The 17,983-nt window shown below is 39.7% G+C and overlaps 2 protein-coding genes across 11 annotated transcripts in view; one reads left to right on the forward strand and one right to left on the reverse strand.

Annotated features, from left to right (window-relative positions):
• The window catches only part of LOC139749197 (DNA oxidative demethylase ALKBH2-like), a 620,232-nt gene extending 617,018 nt beyond the window's left edge, over positions 1-3,214 (forward strand). For all 6 annotated transcript variants that reach the window (XM_071662873.1, XM_071662872.1, XM_071662875.1 and 3 more), the window contains one exon: positions 1,944-3,214. In XM_071662873.1, coding sequence (XP_071518974.1) covers positions 1,944-2,086 — 143 coding nt within the window. In that variant the 3' untranslated portion in view covers positions 2,087-3,214. The remainder of the gene's footprint in view (positions 1-1,943) is intronic.
• The window catches only part of LOC139749194 (phytanoyl-CoA dioxygenase, peroxisomal-like), a 56,311-nt gene continuing 40,453 nt past the window's right edge, over positions 2,126-17,983 (reverse strand). For all 5 annotated transcript variants that reach the window (XM_071662868.1, XM_071662869.1, XM_071662871.1 and 2 more), the window contains exons 4-9: positions 15,214-15,382; positions 10,868-11,004; positions 6,906-7,032; positions 5,436-5,570; positions 5,064-5,204; positions 2,126-2,336 (exon numbers count right to left, since the gene is read on the reverse strand). In XM_071662868.1, the coding sequence (XP_071518969.1) occupies positions 2,283-2,336; positions 5,064-5,204; positions 5,436-5,570; positions 6,906-7,032; positions 10,868-11,004; positions 15,214-15,382 (763 nt within the window). In that variant the 3' untranslated portion in view covers positions 2,126-2,282. The remainder of the gene's footprint in view (positions 2,337-5,063; positions 5,205-5,435; positions 5,571-6,905; positions 7,033-10,867; positions 11,005-15,213; positions 15,383-17,983) is intronic.

Here is a 17,983-nt window from a genome sequence, read left to right on the forward strand (position 1 = left end):
TTATAGTCGTGTACAACAACCTTATTTTATTGTTTCCACGTTTCTTGAATGCCATTGAAGGTTGTCTTGCTTTTACATTATTATTATTCTCAATTTTTCTTATTTCACATATTTCATCTTTATGATACCCGGAGATTGAATTTCTCAATGGAAACCTAGTAGAACGTCTCCCTGCCTGTTGGTTTTTAGGCCTGTCATTGTACTACAAAACTTTCCCTCCCTCCCCTGCAGTATATCTTAATCCTTTTTGTTTGGCTGATTTCTTCATGCCTTGAACTTTCAGAATATTCATTAATCCCTTGCCTTACATTTCTATCATTCTTGGATTCAGTGTATCCTTTATATTGACCAGATTTTTTTACCAATCCGTATCTTACTAGGGTAAGACCCCTTACTCTGACATTTTAGGTGCGTTGTAGTGTTTCCTCTCTTTAGCCTGTCATCATCCATCTGTGTTTTTTAACCTGTCTCTTAACTTCTTTGTTTTCAGCAATCCTTTAATGCTATGCACTTTCTGGTCCTTACCACTGCTGAACTTAACTTTCTGCAATATTTTGTTCTTACATGTTTTTGTTTTCTTAGTGATTGACATGACATAAGCATGCATGCCTTGATCAAGGAGATCTCTTCTTTAGAAGGCTTTCACACAATCCAACAGTTGTCTGTTCCCCTACCCCATATATCCTAAACACATTCCATAAAGTTTTCCACTCCAACTCTTTCATACGCTTCCTCCAGAGCCATAAAGGCTGCTTGTAGCAGCTTCCTTTTGCTAGATACTTTTCCACAGTCATTCTCACTGCAAAATCTGATCCGCACATACCATATCTTTCCTAAAGCTCCCATGCTCCTCACATATTCTGCATTCAGCCTCTTCCATCACTTCATCAATCAACTCTCTTGTGCACACTTTTCCTGGTATACCTAATTGACTTTTTCTTTCATAATTGCTACATGCATCCTCGCCCCTTTTTCCTAAATCAAGGGACAATAATAGCTTTCTGCCAGGTCTCGGGCACAATCTACTGTTTTCATGCTAAATAACATATTTATCAATCATCTATGGTGAAGAGAGTTGGCAGTAGGTCAAAACCTGGAGGAACACGTGTCGATAGAATGAGAAAGGGTAAGTCCTCAGTCATTAACCACTGCATTGGATTGACTATAGTGGAGGTAAGTGATGCATTAGAGAACAGAAAGAAACAGATAGGCGAATAGATGCAAGTTTAGTAAATGGTGACTTACGCTACATCTAAGCGGATGCTTAGGAGATGTTAAGGGCCACAAGAAATGATTCAAAAATTTCCGAGAGGATGACCAAAGGCAAATCATCACCAGTAGAGTTTACTGTATTAAAGCTAACTGTTAATCAAATGGAAAGGTATAGAATTTTGTGTGAGAAAGTGGGAGTTGAGGTTCAAACACTTTGGAAACGGCAGAAATGAGAGTGATAGGGCAATAGTTGCAAGGGTTTGAATAGTGTTCTTTATGCCTACACCAAGGTATACTTCCAAGAAGGACAAGGTGGTTTTTTAAAAAGAGGTTAAGCAAGTAGGTGAGTAGGGATCAGACCTGAATTGATGGCACACTCCTTCATGACTTGAGGACGTCTACCGTCTAAGCCATATGCCTTGTCCACTTGAAGCTAGGAAAGCAGGGAAGAGGGTATAAATTCACAAAGAGGAGATAGGGTAGGACAACTAAACGTAGTATCATTTAAAGTAAAACTAGAGGAAAGTAAGGGACTTTACTCAATATGAAAGAAAACATGGCTACATAAACCACCTCCACTTTTGATTTAGACGTGTTTTTTAGGGATCTAACCTTCATAGTATCATAAGGCAAAGGACATTGGAGCCCTGTTTTGTGATTTCAGATTTATTTTTCACTTCTAATACTTTTAAGCCAATGATTTTTAATCATTATTATTATTCATATTTCAGTTCAGCTTCAGCTTCAACATGGAAGTCTTTTACTGATGAACCCACCAACAAATCGGTATTGGTACCATGCTCTACCTCCACGCAAGTCTGCACCAGGTGTCAGAATCAATCTCACATTCAGGAAGATCATGCAAAATCATTAATTTCAAGATGAATAAGAAAATGAACATTGAAAATCATGATATAATTCAGACTAAATTTATTAGAAATCTAATATTTGAGACTAGTAAGGCCTTATATGAGACCTAACATCCCATGTACATTTATCACAAGGCACTTAAAAAAGAGTACTCATCATATCTGAAATGTGTGATCACATCAAGTAAGCTCTTCAAGCTATTATAAGTTGATTTCAACACCCCGCACTAATCGAGAGCGAAACTTCCAGGTATCCTGTAAAGAAAAATCAGTAATGAACTGTGCAGCAGAGCTGAATGGTATTGAATAGTTCTTGGGTTATGTTCTGGAATTTAATTAGGTAATGCATGACAGAAAAATAAGGACTAATGTGATTGGAAGGCTCAGTCATCTGTTCTCAACAATACCTCACTAATGAGGGAAATGGCAAATATGTATGGGAAAAAATGTTTGGGTGTGTTACTGTATTACTGATAATTATGGGTACCTAATGAAATGGCCATTCTGAAAGTACAGTAATATTTACATTATATTTTATGTAAGATGTGACTGACACAAAGTATTCTAAACTTTCTGGAATCGGATATTATGATCATCAACACCTACTTTTGCTTTCTATCACCATAAAAATGACATTAAAAAATGCAGTTTCTGGTATGTGAATGGAAAGCCGGTAAATGATAAATCCAGAGAACTTTAGTTACATTTCCAAAGGATAACTTTGATATGTTTGATTAATGTAAAAAGTAATAAAGCACAACACAAGGTGGAGGGAAAAATGTATGCTGCTCTTGGGTGAAAGGCATTATGACATGCTTTAGTTGGCATAGGTTTAAAATATGATGGGAATAAATAACTTTGCCTACTATTTTATCCTTTTCATAAATTAATTCACATAATACAAGAACATAATGTAATACTAAACACTTCAACAAGTAACCACAGTTACACAATGACCAGAATGAACTATTGTTAACCCAGGTAGAAATCCTCAATTTTCCCTCCACCTTTTTATACATATACACCATACATGACATAATTTCATTATTTAGGGAAAAATAACCTGAAAAGTCAAGTTTGTATATATAAAGCAACAATTGCCATTGGAAGGAGAGAATAAAAACGGCGAGTCCTTTCGATTATTACATCCTCAGACAAAGTTGGAGAGATAAAGGTATTGAGGCCTTAAAACCTCATATGCCCTGTGGAGTGCAGGTGGGCACTAATTATATGACCTGACATCTGACTTCCTCTCCTTACATTGTGGTGGACACTGCTTAATTATTTCAGTCAACTGGGAGAAAAACTGACACTGTTGTTGGAAATAAAGTGGCAAACTTTAGAAAGCTGCTTCAAAAAGATAAAAGTATGGGAATCGAACCCAAAAACACAAGGTATAGATCATGGCATTGCCAAGATGATAGTCACAGATAATTTGTCATTTCCGCATGGAGAAGACATGTTTCGTACATTTAATGCAAGAGGCAGTGCCACTATATCCATTCAGACATTGCATGTACTACAGAGACCTCATTTGTGATTATCTTGTTGAAAAATAAGTTTCTGGTTCCATCAAGTCATTGAAAGAGTACTAAACTAACATGCACAACTGATGAGAGGTCAGATACTGAATCTAGTGTTTCTCTTTTCTCAATGAAAAGTCACTGCATCGACAAGCGAGTTCAATTATCAAAACTAAATTTCTAGTGTAGAGCCACTCTCTGAACATTACACCAAAGAATATTTAAGTATTCTTGATGCTTGAAAAACTGAGCATTTCTTCCACAGACAATGTTCACTGTGTAATGAGGAATGTTGATGCTAATATTAAAAAAGCACCATTTCCTTCAGCTGTCAGTAACACAAACTGTACTTCCCATCAACTGCATCTTGTAGTCAAGCATGGCATATCTTCACAGAAGTCAGCAACAGACCTTTCTAAATGCAGGTCTATAGCCACTCGCTTCAATCACTCAACCGTAGCAAAAGTTTTTTCCTCCCAATTTGTTGCAGACAATGAAGAATAGCATTGTCCGTTTCTCTGAAGAACTTTGGTTGGGTGCTATTTTGGTTGAGTGCTAAAATAAGAAAGATCTTGCTGCAATGCTTGATGCAATCCTTTCTTCAAGCAGTGATGATGATAACCAGCTTTCACAGCAGAGTCAGCAGACGTCAAAAATCATTGACAAGTACCACAAAAAGGAGCACATTGCTGTGGCTGAAGATCCCTTGACTTGGTGGGAAATGCATAAAGGTATCCTATTCCCTCTCAGTTAGCCTGGATGTTCCTGGCTTGCCCTCCATCATGTGTTGCCACTGAACGACTTCGGTGGTGCTGGTCTGATATATGATGAAGATGAACAGGCTTTCTGCTGAGAGAGCTGAAAAGTTTTCATTTCTTAAATATAACCTCCCAATAATCAAATTCAACAACTAATATTAAGTCCTTATGTCAACATATTTTTCACTAGTTCATGATATCATTCCAGTGTAAAAACAGCTACAAAGTATAAATATAAACTACAGTCAAAATTGCATAGTAAGAGTTGGATCTTTGTCCCACATCCTGGTATCATAGAAAATTGAGAGAAATGCATTCATTCAAGTTCCTATGGCTCAAACTCTTACATCTGAAATTAATTCATCCAAAAAATATGAAAAACATGTTTCTATCATCTGTGAATGATGAAAAAAATACATTTGGACCATCACTAGTTTATACATATCCCTCCATTCATGCTTACACTGTTTCCATATGTTTCATGCTAAATTTTTTCTGTAAACTGGTCATTATTATGTGATCGTCTAAGATGCCCATATCAGATCTGCATTGTCATATGTTATAATTTTGAAGCTGTGGCACTCTTTTGAGATAATAGATTTTATTGATGAAAACCCTTACGAATTCGGTAATGCAAAAGATAGGAGCATTTAGTAAAGTTCTTTGGAAAATTTTTGATATAACAAAAGTATATTAATTACCTTGAAAGTGAAGTCTTTAAAACCTCTCTTTTTGGCAATCTCCACCACCTCCTTAGCAATGTTTTCCTGGGATGTCCCTTTCACATCAATGTAATCACATTCTGAACCAGCATAATGGCAAGATATTGCCTTGCGGAAGTTCTGAAAGGAATGAAAAATCTAATAACTATTTACTTAAATGATTTATAATTGTTGTAAAGCATATAACTGTAAAAAGAATAACCATATTTTCGATCTAAGGCCATAATCTTGATTGGATTACCGTAAAAAAAATTTGGACAACTGGCTACTATTACACTAAAAGCAAAGGATGAAATATTGAAAAAAAATATATATATTTACAGCATCCCTGATCAGTTTAGTTCACAATACCTTTGTAGTATTGTATCCAGAGCCATGCAAAAGAATTGGGTGGAAGAAAACAGTGTCTCCTTTTTCCATACATAAATATGTCTTGGGTACGTCATCATACCCTCGAACACCATGATACATTTTGTTCACACCATTCTGAAATACAAGTACTGTTAATGTCTTCAATATATTTTCATAATATGAAAAATTATAAGGCTTATGGCAAACCTGTTTGGGGATGATCCTGCATTGCTTGCTAAGTGGAGTTGCAGAAGGTCATAAGTGCGTTTTATTATGTGTGTATGCACAGGCGACTAAAGGTAAATGCAAGTTAAAGGAAATTAATGGTGTATGAAAGGAAACAGAGAAAGTATGATTTTGTAAAACCATATAGAATGAAAGTATAAAATGTACTAAATTGTGCTTTGGATATTTGGGGGGAGAGAGAGAGGTGAAAAGCTGTAAGAATTTATGAGCTGTCTTGGCTAAGTTTGGTGATTTGGAATGAGAGAGAGCAGTATAGGGTGAAAAGCCATTGTACCTATATAGAATAATGAAGGGTAGAGGTGTAAGAGAGGAATAAGGGACAGTATAGTCCCCCCCCAACCTTGACCTATGCAGCCAAAACATGGACATGAAATGAGTCACAGAGGTCAAGAATCCAAGCTATGGAAATGAGCATGTGGAGTAAAACTAGATGGAATGAAGAAAGAAATGAACGGGTGTGTGAGAGATGTGGTATGGCAGGGAATGCATTGTGGAGTGGTAGAGAATGGTTTGGGCATGTGAAAAGGATGCAAGACTGAGTTTACAAGGATAATGTATGATAGTACAATTAAAGGGATTGGTGCGAGAGGAATACCACCTGTGACATAGGCAAATACAGTGGAAGAATACTGGAGGGAAAGAAATGGTGTATGTGAGGGAGGCATGTAAGGACAGGGATAAGTGGAGTCTCTTTTGCTTTGGCCACTTGATGGGAGTTCCTGGAGGGAACAGGCATCAGAGATATAGATAAACAGACATATATGTGGTGTGTGGTGGTTCAATCAAGTAAGTAATGAAAGAGGAGGAGATGTGTGGTAACAGAAATAGTGCAGCTGAGAGAAATGGTTTGGACATATGGAAAGAATGAATTAGGAAAAGTGTGTCAGAAGTGGAGGAAATGAGAGCAGATAAGTGAATTTCTGTGGTAACTTTTTTAAAAAAGAACAAAAGAGGACTGTTCCTATTTGGTATCATTTCAGGTTTCTAAGAAGAGTGTCACTTCATATTAATCTGAGATATTGGTACTTAACTGTCTACATAATCTACAAATTTATACAAACTTGCATTATTACAGTGTAAAACTTGAACTACAGTGCAATTAACACCCTTATTTTGGAAATTAGACAAAAATAAGACTAGTATTTTTCTTTTGCAACAGGACTTTTGAATTCTATTAAGTACGATGTTATAATAGTTAAGAAATATATAGAATAACATTTTTACCTCCCATTCTGGATATTCATGCTGTTCCAAAACTCCTTTGTGTGATCCAGGAAGAACAAAAAGGCAGCCATTGTCAGTGTTGACTTTCTCCATGGCTGTCCAAGCACAAACTATTCTGTTGGCAGGCCTGTAAACACTTTTCATGAGAACCTTTGAAAACTGGAATAAATGCAAAATATGTAAATCACTGCAAAAGACCTAACAGCCACAACCTTGTCCACTACCTTGTAAGATGTTCCTCCCTCACACAATACTTCCATGATGCCTCCTGGACTGCCACTCCATGACCTGACGGAGACATGACGATCTTCCCCATGCTGGCCAGATATTATGTAAACATTTTTGGTGATGCGTTGAAGGAATGTCCTTCCTTCCTTAGGCTTTAGTAAGCCCCACTGTTATATTCATGTGTACTATTACTTCCAAAAGCTGGGCGCATTTCTTGGACCCCTGTAACCCTGAACTAATGAATCTGAAACAACATGCATATAATGCCTATTTATGTCAACAGATGGTGCTCAACGATGGATTGATGTGGGTTAAAACCAAAAGTGAATGGAGAGAGATGGGTGATTATTGGTGCCTATGCACCTGGTCATGATAGGCAAGTGTTTTGGGAGCACCTGAGCGAGTATGTTAGCATCTTTGATGCACGAGACCAGGTTATAGTGATGGGTGATTTAAATGTTGACAGCAATGTGGCAGTTGAGGTTATAATTGGTGTGCATGGCGTGTTCAGTGTTGTAAATGGAAATGGTGAAGAGCTTGTGGATTTGTGTGCTGAAAAAATACTGGTGATTGGGAATACCTGGTCCAAAAAAAGATATACAAAAGTACACCTATGTGACTAGGAGAGATGGTCAAAGGGCATTATTGGATTACATGTTAATTGAGCGGCATGTAAAAGAGACTTTTGGATGTTAATGTGCTGAGAGAGGCAGCTGGAGGGATGTCTGATCACTATCTTGTGGAGGCGAAGGTGAAGATTTGTAGAAGTTTTCAAAAAAGCAGAGAGAATGTTGGGGAGCTTGGAAAGAGGACTTATGTGAGGATGTACCACAAGAGACTGAGTGTAGAATGACAGAAGGTGAGAGCAAATGACGTGAGGGGGGTAGGTAAGGAATGGGAAGTATTTAGGGAAGCAGTGATGGCTTGTGCAGAAGATGCCTGTGGCATGGGAAAGGTAGGAGGTGGGTAGATTAGAAATGGTAGTAAGTGGTGGGGTGAAGAAGTAAAGTTGTTAGTGAAAGAGATAAGAGAGGCCTTTGGATGATACTTGCAAGGAAGGAGTGCAAATGACTGAAAGATGTATAAAAGAAAGTGGCAGGAGGTCAAGAGAAAGGGAGAATAAAAAGATGTTTTGGAAGGAGGTAAATAACGTGCAAAAGGCAAGAGAACAAATGGGAACATCGATGAAGTGGGGAAGTGATGAAGTGAGTATTTTGAAGGTTTGTTGAATGTGTTTGAAGACAGAGTGGCAGATATTAGGTGTTTTGGTCAAAGTGGAGTACAAAGTGATCAGGGAGAATGGTTTGGTTAAGAGAGAAGAGGTACTGTAAGCTTTGCGGAAGATGAAATCTGGTAAGGCGGCAGGTTTGGATGGTATAGCAGTAGGTTTTATTAAGAAAGGGGTGACTGTGTGGTTGATTGGTTGGTTAGGATATTCAATTAATGTATGAATCATGGTGAAGTGCCTGAGGACTGGCAGAATGCATGCATAGTGCCAATGTTCAAAGGCAAAGGGGATAAAGGTGTTCAAACCAAAGAGGCATAAGTTTGTTGAGTATTCCTGGGAAATTATATGAGAGGGTATTGATTGAGAAGGTAAAGGCATGTACAGAGCATCAGACTGGGGAAGAGCAATGTGGTTTCAGAAGTGGTAGAAGATGTGTGGACCAGGTGTTTGAAGAATGTGTGTAAGAAATATTTAAAAAACAGATGGATTTGCATGTGGCATTTATGGATTTGGAGAAGGCATATGATAGGGTTGATAGAGATGCTTTGTGAAAGGTCTTAAGAATGTATAGTGTGGGAGGTAAGCTGCTACAAACAGAGGTTTTACTTAAGAGTGTAAGGTGTGTGTCTGAGTAAAAAGAGACAAGAGTGAATGGTTCCCAGTGAAGATTGGTCGGTGCAGGGGTGTGTGATGTCATCATGGTTGTTAAAATTAGTTTAATGGATGGGGTGGTGATAGAGAGAAATTCAAGAGTATTGTAGAGAGGGGTGAGTATGCAATCTACTGGGGATGAAAGGGCCTGGGAAGAGAGTCAGTTGTTGTTCGCCAATGATACAGCATTGGTGGTTGATTCTAGTGAGAAACTGCAGAACTTGATGACTGAGTTTGGAAGAATGTGGGAGAGACGAAAGTTGAGAGTGAATGTGAATAAACGCAAGGTAATAATAATAGGCTCTACAGGGTTGAGGGACAAGTTAGTTATGATGTAAGTTTGAATGGAGGAAGTGAAGTGTTTTGGTTATCTGGGAGTGGAACCATGGAAGCATAAGTGAGTGGGGTGGGGGAGGGGGTGAAGGTTCTGGCAGCGATGAAGAATGCATGGAAAGAAAGAATGTTATCTTGAAGAGCAAAAATGGGTATGTTCCAACAATATCATAAGGTTGCAAGGAGTGGGCTATACATAGGATTGTACAGAGGGTGGATGTGTTGGAAATGAACTATACATAGGATTGTGCAGAGGGTGGATATGTTGGAAATGAACTGTTTGATGACAATATGTGGTGTGAGATGGTTTGATCAAGTAATGAAAGGGTAAGAGAGATGGGTGAAAATTAAAAGTGTGGCAGAAAGAGCATAAGAGGGTGTGTAGAAATGGTTTGGGCATATGGAGAGAACAGGTGAGGAAAGGTTGACAAAGAGGATATCTGTGTCAGAAGTGAAGAGAACAAGAACTACAAGACCAAATTGGAGATGGAAGGATGGTGTGAAAATTATTTTGAGAGATCGGGGCCTAAACATGCAGGAGGGTGAAAGGTGTGCACCAAATAGAGTGAATTGGAACGATGTGGTATATTGGGTTCAATGTGCTGTCAATGGACTGAACCAGGGCATGTGAAACGTCCAGGGTAAACTATGGAAAGGTCTGTGGGCCCTGGATGTGGATGGGGAGCTATGGTTTTAGTGCATTACACATGACAGCTACAGAATTAGTGTGAGCAGATGTGGTCATTCTTCAACTGTTTCCTGGCACTAACTGACAAAAGAGAATGGCAACTGGGTGTGGGGGGTGAGAAAAGAATGTTCACATTATTTTTTTTTCCGTCCTTCATGCATTGATGCTGTTGAGGAATTTGTGTGTGGATGGCTGAGACCATACATTATGAGTGAGGCTCTTACAGCACTTGCTTCACTCTCAGGTTACAAATATAAGTTCCAATGCGACTCGCATCCATCAGAGGGTTGTGTGATGGTTAATAGAGTTCCTCTGGCTACAACAGGAGAGGGGAGGGAGGGTAAGGCAGTGAGTGACTGGTGAAAAGAGATAAAGAAAGGGAAAGAGTAGGAACATGGGGAGGAAAAGGAAAAAAGAAAGTGGATGAGGCAATGCTTTATACAACCTCAGTGGAATGGATAAAATCTTTTTGTGGAAGGGAAAGAGGGAACTTTTAAGTCACCATTTCCCCATGAATAATATTTCAGTCTTTAAGATCACAGACAAACTGGAGCTGATTGCAGATGATTAAACTGAAAAAAACTTGCTCACTATTACAAACTGCATTTATGACTATATATTGCATTCATGCCTATATTTAAGTAATAAGCTAATGGGACTGTGAAATCTGGTTCCTACGTCCTATTGGACTACAAACATATGACACAAAAATTAAATACTAGAAATTAATAATGACAGCTTTAGAAATAAGATTGTACGGGTGGCTATTACTTTGACATCTTTAGAAGGGAACATCTAGGGTTCTGTGATTCAAAGAACTTATGAAACTTTCACCTGAAAGGGAAGTAATGAAGGTCTTGGTGAAGTGGATGGCGAGAAGTGAGAGCACCTGTGTCTGGGGGCTTATTGATGAGCATGGTGTGCATGGCCATGATGTTAGGACCAGTAAAGCATTCTACATAGTCTACCACCTGCAAATAAGACCAAAACTGCATAATCACACAGCAATATCAGATAAGTTTTCTCTACTGGTTTCATGAAGTCCTTTATAATAATCAAAACACCAATAATACCAATAAGGTGGGACACATGAGCATAAATATAATATTACCAGTACTACCCATCTAAGTATCAGGATGGTTAGTGATGGCTGCATGGTGAGCCAGCACTTCAGTGGTTGTCAAGTTGCACTCTTAAAAACCAGGTAGCCGTCTTTTCTTTCTGCCTCACTCACATGGACTAATGGCATTCTCTACACAAGCACATAATTTCTCCTTGTCACACTTAACACTTGACGACACTTAATTCACACAGACGATTCTTTGTAACCACAGGTTTCCCTGCAGTGAGCACTATGTGCTAGTCCTGACTTTTGGTTAAATGGTAGGCAATAGATAGAAGTAATAAGTAAAAATATTTAGGCAGGAGCATTAGGTAGAAAAAGTAGGTAGAACCATTAGGCAGGAGCATCAAGTAGAAGTATTCAGTAGGAACATTAGGTAGGAGCCACTGCAAAAACTGTGCTCAAGCTGCCCTCTGAAAATGGCCTGCAAAGGGTCAGGCGCTAAAGATTAAGAAGCAGCACTGGAGTCACTGGTTTATGGAGACTCTAATGCTGTGGCCATCCCTTTGAAGGAGTTCTAGGAGAGAACAGCCATCAGAGATACAGATACATAAATTAGCTATAGACATAATAATAACAGGTGTTTGATGAATGTATGTGAGAAATACTTAGAAAAGCAAATGGATTTGTAGGTAGCATTTATGGATCTGGAGAAGGCATATGATAAAGTTGATAGAGATGCTCTGTGGAAGGTATTAAGAATATATGGTGTGGGAGGCAGGTTGTTAGAAGCAGTGAAAAGTTTTTATCGAGGATGTAAGGCATGTGTATGTGTAGGAAGAGAGGAAAGTGATTGGTTCTCAGTGAATGTTGGTTTGCGGCAGGGGTGCATGATGTCTCCATGGTTAATTTGTTTATGGATGGGGTTGTTAGGGAGGTGAATGCAAGAGTTTTGGAAAGAGGGGCAAGTATGCAGTCTGTTGTGGATGAGAGAGCTTGGGAAGTGAGTCAGTTGTTGTTTGCTGATGATACAGCGCTGGTGGCTGATTCGGGTGACAAACTGCAGAAGCTGGTGACTGAGTTTGGTAAAGTGTGTGAAAGAAGAAAGCTGAGAGTAAATGTGAATAAGAGCAAGGTTATTAGGTACAGTAGGGTTGAGGGACAAGTCAACTGGAGGAAGTGAAGTGTCTTAGACATCTGGGAGTGGATTTGGCAACGGATGGAACCATGGAAGCGGAAGTGAGTCATAGGGTGGGGGAGGGGGCGAAAGTTCTGGGAGCGTTGAAGAATGTGTGGAAGTTGAGAACGTTATCTTGGAAAGCAAAAATGGGTATGTTTGAAGGAATAGTGGTTCCAACAATGATATATGGTTGTGAGGCATGGGCTATAGATAGAGTTGTGCAGAGGAGGGTGGATGTGCTGGAAATGAGATGTTTAAGGACAATATGTGGAGTGAGGTGGTTTGATCGAGTAAGTAATGAAAGGGTAAGAGAGATGTGTGGTGGTAAAAAGAGTGTGATTGAGAGAGCAGAAGAGGGTGTTTTGAAATGGTTTGGTCACATGGAGAGAATGAGTGAGGAAAGATTGACAAAGAGGATATATGTGTCAGAGGTGGAGGGAATGAGGAGAAGTGGGAGACCAAATTGGAGGTGGAAAGATGGAGTGAAAAAGATTTTGAGTGATTGGGGCCTGAACATGCAGGAGGGTGAAAGGCATGCAAGGAAATGAGTGAATTGGAACGATGGGGTATATCGGGGTCGACGTGCTGTCAATGGATTGAACCAGGGTATGTGAAGCGTCTGGGGTAAACCATGGAAAGTTCTGTGGGGCCTGGATGTGGAAAGGGAGCTGTGGTTTCGGTGCATTATACATGACAGCTAGAGACTGAGTGTGAACGAATGTGGCCTTTGTTGTCTTTTCCTAGTGCTACCTCGCACACATGTGGGGGGAGGGGGTTGGTATTTCATTATATGGCGGGGTGGCAACGGGAATGAATAAGGGCAGACAGTATGAATTATGTATATGTGTATATATGTATATGTCTGTGTGTGTATATATATGTATATGTTGAGATGTATAGGTATGTATGTGTGCGTGTGTGGACATGTATGTATATACATGTATATGTGAGTGGGTTGGGCCATTCTTTCGTCTGTTTCCTTGCACTACCTCGCTAACGTGGGATACAGCGACAAAGTATAAAAAGAAATAAATAAATAACAGAATTAATACTTATCATACAAGGTGTGGTGAGGGAAGTGAATATAAGGGTTCAGGAGAGATGTAAGTCTCCATTCTGGCAGGAGTAGGTGTGTTCTGGATGCACATCACTTATTATTTGATGATGACAAAGCACTGATGGTAGATTTGAGTGAGAAACTGGTTTCTTGGTTTGGGAGAATGTTTGCAAGGTGAAAGTTGAGAGTATATGTAAATGAAAGCAAGGTTACTGAATTTAGCACTAGAGAAACAGATAGGTTGGGGTATATGTTTGAATGGGGAAAACTCAAAGGAACTGCAGTGTTTTAGGTACCTAGGAGTGGACATAGCAGCTACTGGAACATGAAAGCTGAAGTGAGTCATATGGCGGGTAAGGGGGTAAAGGCCTAGGAGCACTAAGGAATGTGTGGAAAGAGAGATCACTATCAGGATGGGCAGAGATGAGCATGTCTGGAGGTATAGTAGTCCCAATGGCATTGTATGGATGCAAGGTATGGGCTCCAGATGAGTGTCAAAGGTGAATGTGTTGGAAGGGAAATGTTTAAGGAAAATATATGGTGTGGAGGGTTGACTAAGAAACCATACGGTATGTGAGATGAATTGTAATAAGAAAAGTATAGTTGAAAAAGCTGATGCAGATATACTGAAATGGTTTGAACATCTGGAAAAAATGAAAGAGGTGAGGCTAACAAAGACAAAATGTGTCTGTAGTGTTGAGAATAAGAAGGGGGTTGATTGAAATTGAGATGGAAGGATGGAGTGAAAAAAGTAGTGAGTGCTTAGGACCAGAATATGCAGGAGCATGTACAGCATGCACAAAATAAGAGAGAACTGGAGTGATTTGGTATATGCTGTCTATGGTTTGAACCAAGGCACATGAAGTAGCTGGAGAAAAGCATGATTAGGTCTATGGTTCTAGGTTGTGGACTGGGAGCTGTGGTTTTGGGACATTACATATGACAACTAAAGAATGGAAGAGCAAATCACACCATTTTCTTGATCTGTTCAATCTCAAGCTGATATGTATAATGTACCGGACCAAGAGAATGCCATCTTGAGCCAAGCCTCAAGTGGTTTACCTTGATCACTTCATAAGTTCTGGCTCAGTCCATTACAAATTGCCCCCATACATTACACAGCTCCAATAATTTCTATCCAATACACACCTCTTGCCCTTCTGAATGGCCATACCCTTCCTTTACTCCTTCCTTCTATCTTCTTAGTCTACAATGCCCCCATTTCAGCACATCCTAGTGGGCCCTAACAATTACAGTGTGCTAATTACCATACCTCTGGCACTGTCATTTCTTACACAATGTACCCACCTCACAGTTATCAGGCATTTTATTTCATTTCCAGCACATAAATCCTCTTTGTTTCCTCTGCATATATAGCAAAAATTTTTCATCCATACAACACTATCCATATTATGATGCCCTCAAACAAACCCATCTTTACCCTTGCAAACAATGACTTTACCATGTACCTCAACATACCTAGAACCTTAAACCCAACTCCTACCTGGTGACTTACTTCAGGACTCACTTTTCCATCTACAGACATGTCCACTCTTAGATACATAAAGCATTTCATTTCTAACAGGTCCTCCATATTTACACTCAAGACTTAAACCATCTTATCATTCCCTTGTTACACCTTATCATCTTACTTATGTTCAAAATAACTCTCAACTTTCTTTTACAAAGTTTCCCAAACTCTACCACCACCTTCTGGAGTTTGTCTCTTAAGCCTGACACCAAAAACATCCTATGCAAAAACATCAAGTGGTTCACCTTCCATACCCCTAACAATACCATCTCCATCATACTACAGACCATTCCACAATCCTCACAACGGCAAATGAAATGTAACAATATCTCTACAGTGCTCACCATACCTGAGAAAGCATCAAGTGTTCAGATAGTACTTCATCCCACACAAAGTCTTGTATTTTGTTGACAATCCGTTCTCCTGATACATCCTTGACATCCTTCAGGGATACATCCTTCATCTTTGTCATGCCACCTATGCTGTCACGTCCTTCAACTAAATCTAAGAATCGGTCCCTGAAAAAAATTTTGGTTTCAACAACTAAAAAAAAAAAAATTTTTTGCAACTAAAACAATGATAATAATACTATATGTGAAAATGTGGTGAGAAATGCTTTTCTTAGTAATTATCTACTTCATCAATATCCAAACTATAGATGCACTTGATAACTATAACAAACTCCTCACAATTTTTCCAAACACATAGTACATCATTTCCTACTTTCAAAAAGTTGCACAAGCAAAGACTGTTCCTGTTCCTTTAAGTGCGGAGGAATGAGTTGCAATGCTTGAAGCACTTACTGAAAATTGCATACTAGCCTAGCCACCATGGAAGTGAAACACCAATGATGAGCCCATACACTAGAATCATATATTTCTTATCTGTTCCTAGTGCTAACACAGGAAATGGCAATCAAATATGAAATTGAAAAAAAAAAGCTATCACGACAAAGAGATATAAGGAAGCAGCAGTAGAGTAGCAGAGAAAAGACAAAGCCATATGCAAAGGAAGTATCATAACCAATGAGGTAGGAGGTGCTGCTACTGTGGAAAGTAAAAAAGCTCGGAATTGGGAAAAGTACTGAGTTTCGGTAACTTAAGGGGTACTCTAGTTTTACTAGAGTAGCCAAGTCTCACTCCGCCTTCTTGTGGTGACCTCGTTATGGGAGCGCTGAAGAATGTGTGGAAGGCGAGAACATTATCTTGCAAACCAAAAATGGTTATGTTTGAAGGAATAGTGGTTCCAACAATGCTATATGGTTGCGAGGCGTGGGCTATAGATAGGGTTGTGCGGACGAGGGTGGATGTGTGGGAAATGAGAGGTTTGAGTAAGTAATGAAAGGGAAAGAGATATGTGTGGTAATAAAGTGTGTGACTGAGAGAGCAGAAGAGGGTATATTGAAATGGTTTGGTCACATGGAGAGAATGAGTGAGGGAAGATTGATAAAGAGGATATGTGTCAGAGGTGGAGGGTACGAGGAGAAGTGGGAGACCAAATTGGAGATGGAAGGATGGAGTGAAAAAGATTTTGAGCAATCGGGGCCTGAACGTGCAGGAGGGTGAAAGGCGTGCAAGGAATAGAGTGAATTGGAACGATGTGGTACACCGGGGGGTCGAAGTGCTGTTAGTGGATTGAATATATATATATATATATATATATATATATATATATATATATATTCTTTTTTTTTTTTTGTCGCTGTCCCCCGCATTTGCGAGGTAGCGCAACGAAACAGACGAAAGAAATGGCCCAACCCACCCCCATACACATGTATATACATACACGTCCACACACGCAAATATACATACCTACACAGCTTTCCATGGTTTACCCCAGACGCTTCACATGCCCCGATTCAATCCACTGACAGCACGTCAACCCCGGTATACCACATCGATCCAATTCACTCTATTCCTTGCCCGCCTTTCACCCTCCTGCATGTTCAGGCCCCGATCACATAAAATCTTTTTCACTCCATCTTTCCACCTCCAATTTGGTCTCCCACTTCTCCTCGTTCCCTCCACCTCCGACACATATATCCTCTTGGTCAATCTTTCCTCACTCATTCTCTCCATGTGCCCAAACCATTTCAAAACACCCTCTTCTGCTCTCTCAACCACACTCTTTTTATTTCCACACATCTCTCTTACCCTTACGTTACTTACTCAATCAAACCACCTCACACCACACATTGTCCTCAAACATCTCATTTCCAGCACATCCACCCTCCTGCGCACAACTCTATCCATAGCCCACGCCTCGCAACCATACAACACTGTTGGAACCACTATTCCTTCAAACATACCCATTTTTGCTTTCCGAGATAATGTTCTCGACTTCCACACATTCTTCAAGGCTCCCAGGATTTTCGCCCCCTCCCCCACCCTATGATTCACTTCCGCTTCCATGGTTCCATCCGCTGCCAGATCTACTCCCAGATATCTAAAACACTTTACTTCCTCCAGTTTTTTTCCATTCAAACTTACCTCCCAGTTAACTTGACCCTCAACCCTACTGTACCTAATAACCTTGCTCTTATTCACGTTTACTCTTAACTTTCTTCTTTCACACACTTTACCAAACTCAGTCACCAGCTTCTGCAGTTTCTCACATGAATCAGCCACCAGCGCTGTATCATCAGCGAACAACAACTGACTCACTTCCCAAGCTCTCACATCCCCAACAGACTGCATACTTGCCCCTCTTTCCAAAACTCTCGCATTCACCTCCCTAACAACCCCATCCATAAACAAATTGAACAACCATGGAGACATCACACACCCCTGCCGCAAACCTACATTCACTGAGAACCAATCACTTTCCTCTCTTCCTACACGTACACATGCCTTACATCCTCGATAAAAACTTTCCACTGCTTCTAACAACTTGCCTCCTACACCATATATTCTTAATACCTTCCACAAAGCATCTCTATCAACTCTATCATATGCCTTCTCCAGATCCATAAATGCTACACACAAATCCATTTGCTTTTCTAAGTATTTCTCACATACATTCTTCAAAGCAAACACCTGATCCACACATCCTCTACCACTTCTGAAACCACACTGCTCTTCCCCAATCTGATGCTCTGTACATGCCTTCACCCTCTCAAT

This window comes from Panulirus ornatus, chromosome 6 (genome assembly GCF_036320965.1).
Source record: "Panulirus ornatus isolate Po-2019 chromosome 6, ASM3632096v1, whole genome shotgun sequence".
In the NCBI taxonomy this organism is placed as follows: domain Eukaryota; kingdom Metazoa; phylum Arthropoda; class Malacostraca; order Decapoda; family Palinuridae; genus Panulirus; species Panulirus ornatus.